The 16,037-nt window shown below is 30.8% G+C and overlaps 1 protein-coding gene across 1 annotated transcript in view; it reads left to right on the top strand.

Moving 5' to 3' along the window:
- Positions 1-16,037, top strand: part of LOC111087755 (synaptonemal complex protein 2-like) — a 128,285-nt gene that overhangs the window by 41,120 nt on the left and 71,128 nt on the right. The window contains exons 8-13 of the mRNA XM_022395526.1: positions 1,626-1,768; positions 2,572-2,624; positions 5,819-5,864; positions 10,990-11,085; positions 12,723-12,795; positions 14,447-14,640. Of these exons, the coding sequence (XP_022251234.1) occupies positions 1,626-1,768; positions 2,572-2,624; positions 5,819-5,864; positions 10,990-11,085; positions 12,723-12,795; positions 14,447-14,640 (605 nt within the window). The remainder of the gene's footprint in view (positions 1-1,625; positions 1,769-2,571; positions 2,625-5,818; positions 5,865-10,989; positions 11,086-12,722; positions 12,796-14,446; positions 14,641-16,037) is intronic.

Here is a 16,037-nt window from a genome sequence, read left to right as displayed (position 1 = left end):
ATTAGACTAAAGTTTTATCTTTGTCTTTCAATAAAAATATACATCTTTTTTTCTCTTCTTCGTTGGGCTATAAACTATTTATCCAGTTTTATTTTATTTTTTTTCTTCTCCTTTTAAAAGCTGTTTCAGTGATCATTACATTTCTGTTCTTTCCTTGATTAGGACCTAGTCTTTTAGCATATTTCCACCATTTTACATCTGTTCAAGGTCTGTTTAAAATAATTATTCATTACTTCTTTCTTTGTTCGGGTATCCCAAGAAAATTGGGTGACAAGGTGTAAATTTACAACATTTGATGTGATTCTCAGTCATAATTTTAAAGTCAGTTATATTTAATTAAAAATGAGTGGTTGTTTGGACAATAACAGAGGAACTTATGAACATGAAATTAACAATTTGGTACTGTATAGTATAAGATGGTTGTTTTTACTGGTAAATAATGAATCATAAGTGGTTAATTGCACTTGAAAATACCATGCTTTTGATGATGACTTTTCTTGCAAGTCATCAGTATATGAATACATATAAAATATATCTTTTTTTTGAATGAATCCATGACTGGGGTGTTAAAGTACTTATTAAAAAAATCATTCTCTTTAGTGTATGAGTGATAGAGAATTATTCTTAAATTACTAGTCCAAGTCAGTTAATGCAACATTGCAAGAGGTTTGTTTAAAGTAGAAAGCCTCATTTTTAAATTGACTGTTTACAGTGCCACCAATAATGTAATGAAAGCCCATTGCTATGATTTTCAAGGCAATCATTAGTTGTATTGCATTATACTAAATAAAGTTTCTTCTTTTGGTTATTACTCTTTAGTTTTTATTACATTTATACTTCAATTAAGCTTAGGACCCCTAGTTGGTCAACAGTAAGTTTATGGACTTTCAACACAAAAATCTAAGGCTCAGTTTCATGCAGTGAATAGAGACCTTTCATTCAGTACCAGAACTTGTTGGTTGGACTGCATGATATGAGACTGATGTTTCATTGAAACACTATTTATATATGAAATATAACATTTTGAAAGTTATGATTTAAATGTCTAAAGAGAGCAAAGCATTGGGAACCAGTAACACGGCTTTTTTTTTTGTATAATAATAATAATCATGAAAACATCAGATGCTTTTTTTCATACAATCTTCTTAATTTGTCCATTTTGAATATCAAATTGAAGGTGTGTAAATATAGCATTTCAGATCTGTCTTTTGTTTCCCACATGTCAGTGCTCAAGAGGGCTTTTGTTCAATTCCAGCACTCATCAGTTGTAGAAAAACAAACCATCTGCAGTTTACATTATTCTTATCACAAAAGCTACATTTATTTTTAAAACTGCTAAGGGCTCCTGTTATTTCATTACAGAAAACAAAGAAATAACAGAAATGTAGACTTCATTGTGAAAGTTATTTATGTATAAGTATGATTGAAATGTTTCTGGAAGAAAGTTACTATTTGTACATTTCCAATTATTTATCGAGTTTATTTTAGCATTTTATCCTTACAGAATTGCACATAGGTGTTTGTAGCAGTATTGCCTCTTTGTGAAAATGTTTTGTTAGTTTGAATATGGGATTCTTTGTAGAATGTTTCACTTTAGCAGCAGATGTGGATATTTTACGTCTTAGATTATGAAACACAGGCAGTTATTCTAGAGGCAGTCTTTCGACTCAGTAATCCATCAAGTAGAAAGTACTGGGCAGAGAAATGGTTTCAATCTGATCAACTTGGAGAACAGTTTTTGTACTTCAAACCTGACCAGTTTGAATTGGTAAGTACCTTTAATTCTATACCTAAAATATGTTTTTTTTTGATACAGAAAATAGGGGTAAATTTTACAGTATTTGTTGAACTCTTCATGTAGCTGTTTTTAGTATGGTGTAATGTGTGCATCAGTGTTATTTTAGAAAGGTTTCAAAAATATTACTTCTATTGTTGGAATAACTTGTCTTTCAAGTTAATCCTAAGCCTATTCAAACTTTTTTACAGTTTCTGTTTTAAAAATAATGCTAGCTACCATAACACTTATAAGGTTGAGAAGATAAAAAAATATTCTAAATGAACTGACTACTTAATATTGCATCTGTGATGACCTCATGAGATACATTGTGTTTAATGTATACCTTCCATAAATTATACTAATGGACCAATTATTAGGATCCCCATTTAATATCAGGATGCCTTACTGCCACTACTGGAGTTTAGATTTGGTAAGAACTCCACATGATGCCAAAAGGAATTTTGTTTAATTGTCGCTTCTTCATCAAAGATTATGGTCTGTTATTGGTTCACAGGTAAATAATTGGGTTGCTGAGTGCAATTTAAAAAAATATTTTCTTTAAGCAATCGAAAACTTAGTAAAGCTTGCAAAAAGGAATATATAAAAACTTCCATTTTTCTTTCATAGCCATATTGCAGCCATACTAGAGCTATAGTATTGGAAACTTGTATGTACAATTGTACCATTTATTACCATATTATAAAAACATATATTTTTTACAGTATTTAATACTTAAAATGGTTTTTTTTATTGTTTGAGTTGTTCAAGAGTTAATCAGGATCCATTTTCTTTAGGAATGCAGAAAATTTCTGAACACTTTGAATAGTACTCAAGGGAGCAATAGAAGGTAAAATTTTATTACATATTTACTTGATATTATAGAATTGTATGTAAAACTCTTAATTCTGGGACAATACACACAATTAAGTTATCTTCTTCCTGCATCTGCCTTAGAAATTTGCATGCCACTAGCCTTTAGGTAACTCCCACTAGATTTCATGAGATTTTTGTGAATTCCATTAACTCCTTCTACCTCTTTGTCTGACCTCCTTTCTTTGCACTGAAGTTCTGGAGGTATTCATGATTTCATTGAATCATGGGCTGAGGCTGTTCGTTGTCAATATTCACTTTCGTCCTTTGTTTCAACTCTGTCCGAAACCAAACCCTCCACCATTGTACCTCGACTTAGTCTCCAGTTTCTCATCTTTTGATTCTCAATTCCCAACTTTCCTCTTTTTCCCAGTATCAGACTTATTGAGCTCATTGGTGATGATATATCAAGTTAGATTCGGTGGGTGCTTGGCTGACTAATGATTTGAGCTCTTTTGGTCACATCTTTCCATATGTGGGTTACCCTACATTTTACCCACAGACTTTCAAATTATCTTCCCCTCATCCTCTCAGCCCTCATTTTGTTTCCTGTTTATGATCCCATCTATGCACACTGTCTTGAGGATGCAGTGATTGTTGAAACTTCCAAATTTTTCCTCACTCCTACTCCATATCTTATTCACCTGGGAGTGTTTTTCGACTCATTTCTCAGCTGTTCTCATTCTTCTCCCATATGCTTGTGAGCTATGGAACTACTAACCACCAGGATTCATGCCTATCTTACTCATGCTGCTTGAGAGGGTTTAGTGTTTGTAGACCATGGTTTCACTGATGATACTTATTCGTTTGGGTCACACACATATGCACCTTCTCTGTTGGTCCTTGTATGACCAAAGGAACCTCTCATGGGACACTTTGACTTCAATAGTTCATCTGTCCCATTCTTTCCTCAAGAATCTGTATTGGAGGTTGGACCAATCCAAAAACCACCATGTTCCATTACCTCCACCCAAACCAGACCTGCATCTCTTCACTGATGCTTCCCCTCTGGTTGGGGAGCATCTCTAAATGACAATTTCACAGTTGGCACACGAACTCAGGACGAGTCTGTCAGGCATGCTCCATTTCTTACCCCTCCTAGTGAATCTGATCATTTTGTTACGATCTATTCCAATGACAACTCCGTTTTTCCTATATCTACTGCCATGGGAGAATCTGATCCAGGGCCCATCTTGCTTTTAAACCCTGGACCTTTCTTATTGGACCAATTATCAATGGGTTCATCTCATTGCCTGCTGTGTACCATGTGCTGTGAACCTTGTTGCAGACTACCTCTTTTGGTTGGACCATGTTCTGCCACAGAATGGGCTCTTCACCCCTAGTTTTTCCATTGGGTGTCTAGTAAAAGACCTTTCTTGTATGATATCTTACCTCTCTCACAAAAAGGTTTTCTCGACTTATACTGTCTTTTCTCGGCACAACTTTTTGCTCACCACTAGCCTTGATACTTCCACTTACCCTCACATATGTTAACGTGAGATATCTGTATACTAACATGCAAATAATTATGTAAGAACCCGTCACCAATACGAATGCAACACTATCGTAACTAGCGCCCTCTCTAATCTTGCAGTTGTTAACCACTTCTCACCACTAGTCTTGATACTTCCACTTACCCTCACATATGTTAACGTGAGATATCTGTATACTAACATGCAAATAATTATGTAAGAACCCTTCACCAATAGGAGTGCAACACTATCCCTATCGTAACTAGCACCCTCTCTATTCTTGCAGCTGTTAACCACTTCTCGATTGGCAGTCCTTTTGTACAGGCGTATTTTTCGCTCGCGATTTTGACTGACTTACATAAAAGTTTTTACTTTCTTGTTGTTCAGGCCTCTCAACTGCTTTTCTAAATTTTGCGTACATTATTTAATTAAATAAAATTTATTTAGTGCATCAGTACCATCAGTATAAAAAAAGTAGGGTTAAGCTTCAAAAAAGAAGACTTGGGTAAGTACTTTATTTCTTGTTTTTCACATGTATTCATTATTATAACAGTAACTGAAATGTAAAAATGAGAAACATTTTAGGTTAGATAATGTTAGATTAGGTAAAAGAAAGAATAATAATAGCTATAATATTAAAAAGATTTATGAGGTACATTTGAACGACTGCCGAGTAGCCCGTGTGTTATGTAATTTGATAGGGTATTGTGAGCTACGTGTTAACGAAGTGAAAATTTAAGTAGAAAAAAAAAAGATGTATACTGTTACGAGTTTAAAGCTATTTAGGATAAACAAATGTAGTTTAATGTTACAATATGGAATCATTATAGAAAGAAAAAAAAGAGTAATTTATGTTTGTTTGTTTTTTAGGTAGTTATGAGGTCAATCAAATTGATCAATCTCATATAAAGTTAGGGTAGAAAAATACCAGGTAAAATATAAAGCTTTACTGAGAAAAACAATTGAAATTTCCATAAGAGGTTTTAGAGATCATGCAAATAAAATTTAAGATTTTTCAGATGAAGAAAAGTATTTTTAATCTTAACATTGAGATAGTTAATTAATACCTGCCTATCTTTATTAGATATAACTAAACAAATTTTACCATAGCTAATACAAAAACCTATGGCAAGTCAATTTTTTGTATATATATATCTACAGAATTAACATATTACTTATCATATAATTAATAATTCAAACCATCAATATTTGGAGAAACTCCATGATTACAGAATTGAGGTAAACAAAGACAACTGTACATTTTACAAATGCTTGTGAAACATACAATTGTCTTTGCTTTCCTCAATTCTATATTACTTACTAGGACTTTTACCTTATAACAGTGATTAAAAATTTCTCATTAGACAAATTATTTCCAGATGTTTGTAATTACTTCACATTTATATTTATGACAAAGCTAGTAACTCTCCCTGCTGTCATTTTTAATTCTCTCACAATGGGCTTGGCTAAACTGGCCGAGCTCGTGACTCCAAATTGACCTTTATAGTTTCATAGTATAACTTCTAATTTTTTTTTTTGTATCTTCACAAAATTTCCAAAGCTTTCAGTAAGCATTAAGAGTTACTTGCAGACAAAAAACATAAGAATTTTTAATGAAAAACTTCTCCACGAATATATGGAGTCAAAGTGTTGACTTCTTCGAGTGCAAGATAATTTTTTTTTGTTTCTTTTAATATAGGGTGCATTCATTCATCTGTATGTCTATTATTTTTGGTGGTTACAAGGTGCGTAGTAATTTGATATCTAATGTATAGTAATTAGTTGTATACTTATTAACAGATAAATAATTGTTTGAACTTGTACTTGTTGATATTTTTAATGAAAGACAAGCTATATATGTATATAAACTAAAACTGTCATTGCATTGATTAAAAGCTATTTTACCACAGATCATTAAAAAAAACATTATAGAGTTAACAACAAGCTATTTTGCTATAACAATTACACTTAGATACAGGGACATAAAGCTAGCCATAACCAGTTTATCAAATGGAAAGTACATAAGACAGGATGTTTGTAAACTGTAGGCAGTTTGTTACAAGATTGTTATACATACATATTTGATGCATTCATACATCTCAAGAAACTGTTATGTTTGAGATCAAAAATACAATTTCAAAATACTTATTAGCTAACTGTCTTAAGGAAATTTGATTGCTTTAATTCTAATTGCACAAAAACGTTTTTATCTTCTTATCATGTGTAAAACGAAATTTAGAAAAAGGAAATGAAATTTTGTCTTATGCCTCTGATGGCATAATAAGTGGTGAATATCAGTTCATAGATTTTTGAGTCAGAGACATAGCAGGAATCTGTTTAAAATTTTTAAAAATTGTTACATTTGACTTTTTTCAAAATTAAGTTTCTACATCTTTTAGTTTGGTTTAGCAAAACATTGACAATTAGCTTTTTTCTCTCTTTTTAGAAGTTTGAAACCACATATGATACTAGGATGTTTTTATTTGAATAAGTTATTTATTTGTATACGTTCAAATAGAATGTTGATGACTGTAAAATATAGTTAGAAATAAAAAAAAAAAATAATAAAACAAGGTGCTTAAGTTTTAAACAACCTCCCACACAAAGTTTAAATATAAATACTAGAATAAAACTTAGAACTGCTTGTACTCTGTCTCAGGTTTATATAGTAGAGAAATAAAAGTATTCTCTGTAAGTTATTTAGAATACCTAAAACTTTCAGTTGTACTCTATGTGTATGATGTTTTTATGGTTGGTATCACTGTATTCATTACTTATAAAATTCTCTAAGTTATTTAGAATACCTAAAACTTTCAGTTGTACTCTACGTGTATGATGTTTTTATGGTTGGTATCACTGTATTCATTACTTATAAAATTCTCCTATTATCTAATCATTTTAGTTTAAAATATTTCGCAAACATATTTGTGAAAAATGGAATCTGGAAAAAGGAGGTCAGACATCGTGCATCTAGCGATTTCATCATATTTGTTTTTATAAGACGTTACAGTCTGGTAAAATTTTAGTTGTTGGATCCTATTTTGATTGTGTCATACTGGAGCCTGTCATCTAATACCTTAATGTTCACCTGCCACTAGTGCACAGGTAGCATTTGTATACTATGCAGAAACTAAAACATATAACAATATCAACACTTTTATGAACGACATAAGTGTAAGCATTAAGCTTGTAAATTCTAAGACTGGTTTATTAAAAGGATCTGCTTGAGGCTCTCTTTGATTTTTCCTGATCAACCTTTAAGTGATCTGTATTTAGTAAATACTTTTCTCATTCAGTACATACAGTTATTAATATTTAGATATACAATAATAGATTGTAGACCTATAAGCAGATTAATTATGAAGTCTTTGATTTTTCCTGATCAACCTTTAAGTGATCTGTATTTTGTAAATACTTTTCTCATTCAGTACATACAGTTATTAGTACTTAGATATACAATAATAGATTGTAGACCTATAAGCAGATTAATTATGAAGTCTTTGATTTTTTGAATTTAAGCCTAATTTTATGACTTCTATTTTAATAATTTGTAGCTGCACTAATTGGAAGTTAAGGTGTAAAGCTACATATAAAGGTGATATTGGTTGGTAACGTTTGGTAAACGTCCTGTACTCTATCCGAAAAAAGTTATCATTTGTACGATTATATTTGAAATATACTTTAAAACTTCTAACAAAGATGAGATCAGGAAATTTTTATTTTTCATGACTGAATTTGTACCTCCTTTTTAAACAAATGTCTTTGGTTGGATATGGCCTAGTGGTTTGTGTAACACCAGTTAAAGTCAAAAACAAAAATCTTTCTCCTCACTTTGGGACCATAGATGCAGTATAAGAAAGGCAGTCAAATCCCACTACTTGGTTTGATGTGAGTAGACTATTGGTTTGTGATGGTGTTGTATATTATCCATCAGATAAAAGTTAGAGGCACCAAGTTCAGGTAACCCCTGTGTAGCTTTTCAATGATATATGAAATAAACAAACAAGCAGTGTGTATTAAAACACTTTTTATTTTAGTTAGAAGATAGGAAACCAGTTAGAAGTCCTAATAAAGTTTGTGTTTTTAGATTTAAAAATTGCAACCATTTTAGCTGCTTGAATTTTTTAAAGATCATATTCATTCAAATATATGTGTATATATATATATAATTAATTCTTTTAACTAAGTTGTGATATTCATGTTGACACGTAGAATAGTATCACATGTTTAACACCATTCTTATCATTATGGTCTAATAGTTAATGAATAGATTGTGAGTCTGAGAATTAACTATTTCCATCCTGTTATCACAAAACCTGCTCTTTATGCTCCATACCTTGGATTTGTTATAAAAATGATAGTTAAAACCACTATTTGGACAAAAAGAGTAACCTAAAACTTTTCATTTGGTGTTGTTGACCAGTTGTCTTCCTTTTCATCTGTCAGTTTCAAAATTAGGGACAGCTATGCACAGATAACCCTTGTATCAGTTTGCATGATAATTCCAAAAAAACAGTAACAACAATTTTTATCTCCTTATCCAGGCTTGAATTTTAATTTTAATCTTACTTTTGCAAATATTTGAATATTTTTTCTGACTTTTTGTCCTGTAGGTAGTCTAATTAGTTTATAGAAGGAACTGATGATGTTCTCCAAATTCATTAAACAGTTTTTATTAAATTCTGATTCTTCAGTTTATATATTGTACTCCTTTCCAGGACAATTTTATTGAACAACAAAATTGAAATATAGCCACTGCTGTAGGATTTTTAAAATGATACCCTAACTATACATAAGAAAAATTAACTGTAATTTTTACTAACAAATTTTATCAGGGTTTGTTATCAGTCACCTGTTTTAACTAGATTTAATAACGGAATTTTTTCAAAAATTACCATGTTGTGTACATACTATTCACAACCATATATTGATCATAATTAAGAATACAATACAGAAAAAAATTTTCAAATCCTTCGATGAGAACTCAAAAAGGTTTGTACATTTTTTATATTTTCAATTTGAAACTTTTTATTGCACAATATGTTGATGATAATACTCGAAATATTCACAGTCTGAGAACAAATAATTAGAAAACAAAAATAAAAAATTTTTAATTAAAATAATCCCATTCTTTGTGTAAAAAACACTTGTAATTTTAACAAAAATCTTACCAACTGTTGTGAAAATACATTAAGAAAGTTCGGAGTTGTCAAAATATTGTTGCACTGTGTAGCATTATCCATACAAGATATGGAAAATGGACTTACATCGTAACCACAAGGTTAAATCAGTTATCATATACGTTATCACAAGTGAAATGATAAATTTCCTAAAGTATTTCTGCATCAAATTACTCGTGAGTCCACAGAGTAAGGTTGCTTAAAGTCCCCAACTCCCCAAAAAAATATCAAGCACAAATATCATTAATATTTCAGTCAAAAGTTAATCTCATTATGTCTTTTAAACATAAAATGAGTGATTTCTCCAAAGTTTCTGGTAAACTATTTATCATGATAGTTGTAATAGGTAGAACCATGAAATTATTCAATTTATTTTTCTTTCCTATCCTTTTTCCACTATTACTTATCATAACACACATCAGGTGGAGTTCTTAGGGTGTCTGTCCTTAGTAGCAAGATTTTAGCTGTTCTCAGAATGTTGGGACAGTTGCCTACTACAATAAGCTTTATGAACTGATGCAGTTTGGCTTATATTTTAAAAAATTATTAAACCTTTCTAATGTGCATTTTAAAACATAATTAACTGAAATAAAAATTAAACATAAATAAAACATAATTGTTTGTTTGAAATTAAGCACAAAGCTACACAATGGGCTAGCTGTGCTATGCCCACCACGGGTATCGAAAACCCGGTTTCTAGCGTTGTAAGTCCACAGACATACCGCTGTTCCACTGGGGGGCAAATACAATTGTCTATCTAACTAACATATTTATAGGTGAGAAACAACTTTAGAATGTTAGCAAGGAAAAAAGCAAAATTCTTCACACTAATTTTAATCTAACTGTTGGTAGATAGTATTTCAAAATGTGGTCTTTCTATTGGTTACAAACATCTGGCTCAACTAAGTATAATTGGCTGAGAAATTGTAACTATGTGTTGAAAGTGGTTGTGGCATCTGTCAAGAGTCCTAAGAAATTTATTTCTCTTTCCTCCCAACATCCCCCCCTAAGGAACTTGAAAGAAGAATGTGTAAACAGAGCGATTAACCTAGATCCTTTCTATATATGGAAGGTTTAGTATATCCAACTCATTGTCAAGATAGAAAACCTTAAAGTTAAAACTTTGAGTCAAACTGAAGGTTAATAATTTTTCTTTTAGGTTTCTTTTGAAATAAAAGAATTAAAACTTTGAACTAGAATGTAAATGTTAATGCTAATTTCTTTGGTATACATTAATAGTAAGATTTCTTAATTAAGTTCTGAATGTGACCTGCACAGTACAGGGTTGCTCGTAATTATAGCATTTATGTGTTGGTGTTTTTTTTTAGGATACAAAAATTTCTGTAAAGCTTTATGCTTCTGTTATATAACAAAGAGAGGTTTGTGTTTGGAGGCAGAAGATGTGATTCATCATGACAGGTTAAGTTAAGCCAGTTAACTTTTGATATGATGACACAGGTCTTTGTTGAAATAATATCCTTAGTTCTCCTGAAGAAGAATAGTCAACTATTTGAAAGCGCTCAAGTTTTGGGTCTTATTTTAAGTCTATTACACATTGTATACCATATGTTTTAAATTTACAATTTTATCAGCATATATTTTCATTTGTAGTATAATTTGGTTTTGTGTGTGTGTGTGCATAAATATACACACACCACTATTTATAAGCAATAGATTAGTTTTTTGATAGGTTCAAAAACCATATGGTTCAGATCTGTGGGTTGATTTCAACCTGGATGGTCAGAGTTTATCATTTTACTGTGCAGACCTCAATCAAGATGAACAAGTGAGTTTTTTTTTCCCTTAAGTTATTGATTTTCAAAAGTTATGAGTTTCTAGTATGAAATTGCCAAGTTTAATATAACAGCCATGTAATTTTACTAAGTGCTTCATAAGTGAGTGTGAATTCCTTGGTATAAATGTCTATTTAGTGTTGAATAAAAATCTAAGAAACATAACGCACCAACAAACTTTTTACTCTGTTTCCACATTCTAAAGTCTAAATGTTTTCTGGTGTACTTATTATTAACTGCTTGAACATTATGAGTCTAAATTTTTTCTCGGATGATTCAAACACACATTTGGAAAAGGAAAAAAAAAGGTATTGAGAGCCTATGTTATGTATATTTTTGTCACCCTAGGATCTGTTGAATATTGTGCTTATTTTAATAAGTTGTTAATTGTTTAAACACTTCAGTAGGTTTGTTCTCTTGTCAATGAAGGCTTATTACCATAGTTTTGTGTTCATGTGTGAAAGTACACAAGAATACAACAAAAAACACAAAAACAACTAAAAATGAAACATAGATGAGAGAAGCTTAAAGATAGTGTAGATTATTTTTCTAACTCAGTCACATGTTCCTTTACTCTTTGTGAAATATACATATTTTATTAGATTAAAAGGTACAGTAATAAGGTACTTATCATACAATCAAAAACTTTATTTTTAATTACAGACATTTCAGTTAGACTTTGTAGTTATTGTTGTATCAACATTATATTTTAAATTTTTACATTTGATCGTTGTTTTTATTATGTTAATGATTTATTAAAGTTGGATTCAGTCCACATGTTACCTACAAATACATGGATGAGCTCATGGGAATTTCAGCTAGAAGTAGATATAAGCTAACTAATCTATCTGAGTCTTATATGTGATTACACAGTGAGAATAACAACTACCTGATACTTCTTGAAAACTTTAAATAAAATTCTTGTCTCCAGAACTCCAGATTATGAACTTTTTATTAAAGAAAGCCTCTTCATTTTCAGTCATCATCTAATACTAAGTAATAACATCAACTCCTCCATGTTGTCTTTAATTTAACCAATAACAGATTCTCGTTGTTTTTATTTGATTATTACTATTTTAGAGCTGCAGTGTCTGTATTTATATTTAATCTTTTCTTTATAATGTCTTCTGTTAACAATGTTATTAAATCTATGTATGCCTCATGTTTATCATACATTTCATTATATTGTTACTTTTTAAATATGTTCTTTCTAAGTTTCTGACTGTATAAGAAAACTACTCGCTTAATAGCTAATGTTTATTTTTTGTTAGTTAGAAGATTGTGAACTAACTTTTTTCAGGTTTTAATGCTAGTGTTAAAATTTGAAACAATTCTGAAATGTCCGTAATCAAAAATATTTTTTGGTATTACTGTGTTTTTTAATATTTATTATAAAACTTCATTTTCCACCTGATGAATCAGATGCCAAAACTTGATTTATTTTGAAGTTGTTACTTAAAGGTCTAGTATGTCTTTTTTTGTTTTTAATAGAAACTAGAATATTAACTATTGGTATATATGTAATTAAGACTCATGATTTACATTTTGCATGTATTATAAAACCTATTATGTTGTTGATGTACCCATGGAACAAAATATCTCTAATATTAATATTAATCTTTTTGATTAGGTGTCTAATTCTCAGAGTTTATGGGAAACCATCATGTTGGAGAAAAACATTGTTGCATACTGTAATACTGCTTGTAAGTTTATTCTTTCAATATTGATTATGTTAATTTTTTCCTACTGCTCATAGCACCTTTTGAGCAACCTCATTTATTTTCACATATGTATTTGGTATTTTTACCCAAATATGATGTAGATGTAAATTTGTATGCCCCTTTTATCAATAGGACTGACATTATCAACACATTCTCATGTGAAAACATGGGTTCAAATAGTTACTAAAATGGCTTTGAGCACAACATGCCAGTTTCTGAGAGAATACTCACTATCACACACAGAAATGCTATTTCCTTTACATATCAGTCTGTAAGATTTGCATGTCACTAGCCTTGAACTTGCTCCTATCTAAATTCACGTGTTTAATGTGAACTGTGCTGGTGCATTATGACATCATTTTGCAACAATACAACCTCCATGTGCAGTAAATTCCCCTGTGCACTTGTACACGTGATAACTTCATTCTTTTCCTCAGAATTACATTGAACAGATGTGTTCAGCTTTCTCGTTTAAGTTCAGTTTGATGAGATTTGCATTTGTTAATGAAACTTTGATTTGCATTTTCTTTATGTTTTGTTGCAAAAGTTTTAATTTTTATCGTGAATTTTCAAGTGATAGTTATTTCAACTTTGTCCTGTGTGGGTGATGTGTTAGGCACACAGGCTTTATTTTTACTTTGGTTTTGGGAAGCTGTAGACTGTGGAGGGTGTTACTATCATTGTACTGTGTGTTTTGGGATCCATCATGCATGCAGGGCCTTCTATTCCTCTCCATTTCGCCAAAATCCCTTCCCCCTCAATTTGAGGTTGAACAAGAGGAAGATGAATTTGATCACCTGTTCCCTCCACCTGGATTTGGTTTGGGTACCTCCATATAGGTCCAGGAAAATCCTCAACCTTCCACACTGTTTCAGGATTTAATTTCTCAGGTATGTTCCTTTCATTCTCTCGGGCCAAAGCAGCTTGGCACCAGTCCTCTTGACTTTCTCTGGTTTCATGCCTATCACAACCTCGCTCTTCCACTCCTGTTCCTCAACTGGCTCGGTCTGTTCCTGATCTAAAATTGACCAACATTATTTGCAACCTTTGGTTAAAGTAAAACTTTTTTTTGATTCAAAATTATCAATGGTAAATGTGTCATGATTTAGTGAAGAACATTTACTTAAGCTTAGCTAAGAATATATATTTTATGAATCTTTAACAAGTTAAAAGCTGGTGTTTTTATTAGTTATGATTAAAGTAAAAGAATACAGAAAGTAAAAAATCACTGCAATACAGAAGAAGATAGTAAACATTCTAACTTTCACTGTGGATATTCAAAAAATACAAACTGAGTAATTTGTTTAAATATTTTTTATGATGCAGTCATTTATGAACTATGAATTATAAACTGGATTTTCTATTTGAATCCTTCTTTGCTCAAATTAACATAATAAACCTAAGATGTTGAAATAATAAAACATATGTTAGTATAACAGTTTCTATATAATACTCATTTTTTTCAACACTTATCGCAACTAGAGAAACACGTTTATAAGTTTCAAAAACACAATTCCTCATTAGCTTAGCAATGCTTACTAAGTAAGGGGGTATAAAAAAAAAGTTAGACTTTGTGGTTATAATTTTAATTTTTAACATTTTATCTTTTTTGTTTTATGTTAATAATTTAAAGTTGGAGTCAACCAAGAATACCAGTTGGTTAATATACAACTTCACCGACCATGTACTGATCTGATTGGAAATAACACAGTTCCATCACTTCACAGACGGGAGTTTAGTATCTGTGGTAACAACGTATTGCTCATGCTTCCAGAAGATGCTATTGTTCATTCATTATTGCAGAATATATATGGAGAATTGTATCAGGTATAACCTTTTTTAGCTGAAAATCATTGGTTAAAAATAATTTTTTATGTACTAAGACTTGGTATTAAGCTGACATTTTATAGGAATTGGAGATATAAAGGTAAAAAAAAACTTTAAGTTATGAGTTTGGAAATTCTGAAAACCCAGTATACATGTAATTATAGATTAGTTTTATTTCCATGCCAGAAAGAAACAGACAAAAAAATTTTATTTAAAGTAAACCAGATAACATTTGGAATGCTTTAGCTTGGAATTTTAAATGTAGTCATCATTAACAGCTAGAGGCTAAGATTGATGGTATCTAGTCTTTCTTTCAAGTTCACATAAAAACAGTGTATAATAATGCAGCATAGAAATTTGACCTGTCTTGAAGTGTTGTTCTCCGTGATTGAATTATATATTTATAAACGGCCGAACTGCTACTTAAATTCACCCATTTAACATAATTCTGTACGTTTATTTTATAATGCCCACTGCTTGTAGACAGTACTGTAAAGAAATATGTTTCATGTATTGATATATCCTAATGTTTAATTATGTTGTTTGATAGGAATAATATAATAAATCATGAATGTAATTGCCTGATATAGAAGTTAACTTCGAAGTGGGATAATGTGATAAAACTTTTCTACATTACCCTTAACAAAAAAAGAGAACATAAATTTGTTTTACTGTTAGGTATTGAAGTTAATTTTGAAGTGGGTTAATGTTTTCTGCATGATGTAGTGTTATATATATCCAGTTTATAACATTATCTTACACACTGTTATATTAATCATAGTAAAAAATATGTAATCAAAAATATTTGTAAATCATGTTAATAAAACCCTATAAAATCTTAGTGCTTTTGATAGACCCGCCTGTCAAAAGTTCTTAGGTTTTATCAGGTTTTTTTTGCCTTCACAATACTATTTGGGAGGCATTATAGTTTTGCCTTGTCCATTCATTTGTTTTGTCTGTATGACCCACAAGTATCAATCTTGTGAAACCAACTTCTCAAAACGTTTTCAATATATTTTCTTAAAGCATCAAAGGAATGCTGTGTAGAAAGTGTATATGCATCATATATTATTTGGGTGTAATTTCTTTCAATATTTTATGACTTATGATGCATTATATTCAAGAAGGGAAGTGTATAAAAAGAGGATCACTGTTGTGAAATCAATCCCTGCTACATTTTCAATCAGATTCGTTTGAAACTTTACAATAATGTTGTTTAGGAGGGGGTAGATATGCATAGTGCAGTTTCAGTATTTTGATATTTATGCTACTTTCAGCTTATAGGGGAAGTTAAAAGGATTTCACTCCTGTTACATTTTTCTTTAGATTTACTTATCATTTTATAGAAATTCGATGACGAGGAACCCACTTTGAGATTAATAATGGCTGGAGACGGC

This window comes from Limulus polyphemus, unplaced genomic scaffold, assembly GCF_000517525.1.
Source record: "Limulus polyphemus unplaced genomic scaffold, Limulus_polyphemus-2.1.2 Scaffold2586, whole genome shotgun sequence".
Lineage (NCBI taxonomy): Eukaryota > Metazoa > Arthropoda > Merostomata > Xiphosura > Limulidae > Limulus > Limulus polyphemus.
The sequence above is the reverse complement of the archived record's forward strand: the minus strand, read 5'-3'. Positions and strand labels throughout refer to the sequence as shown.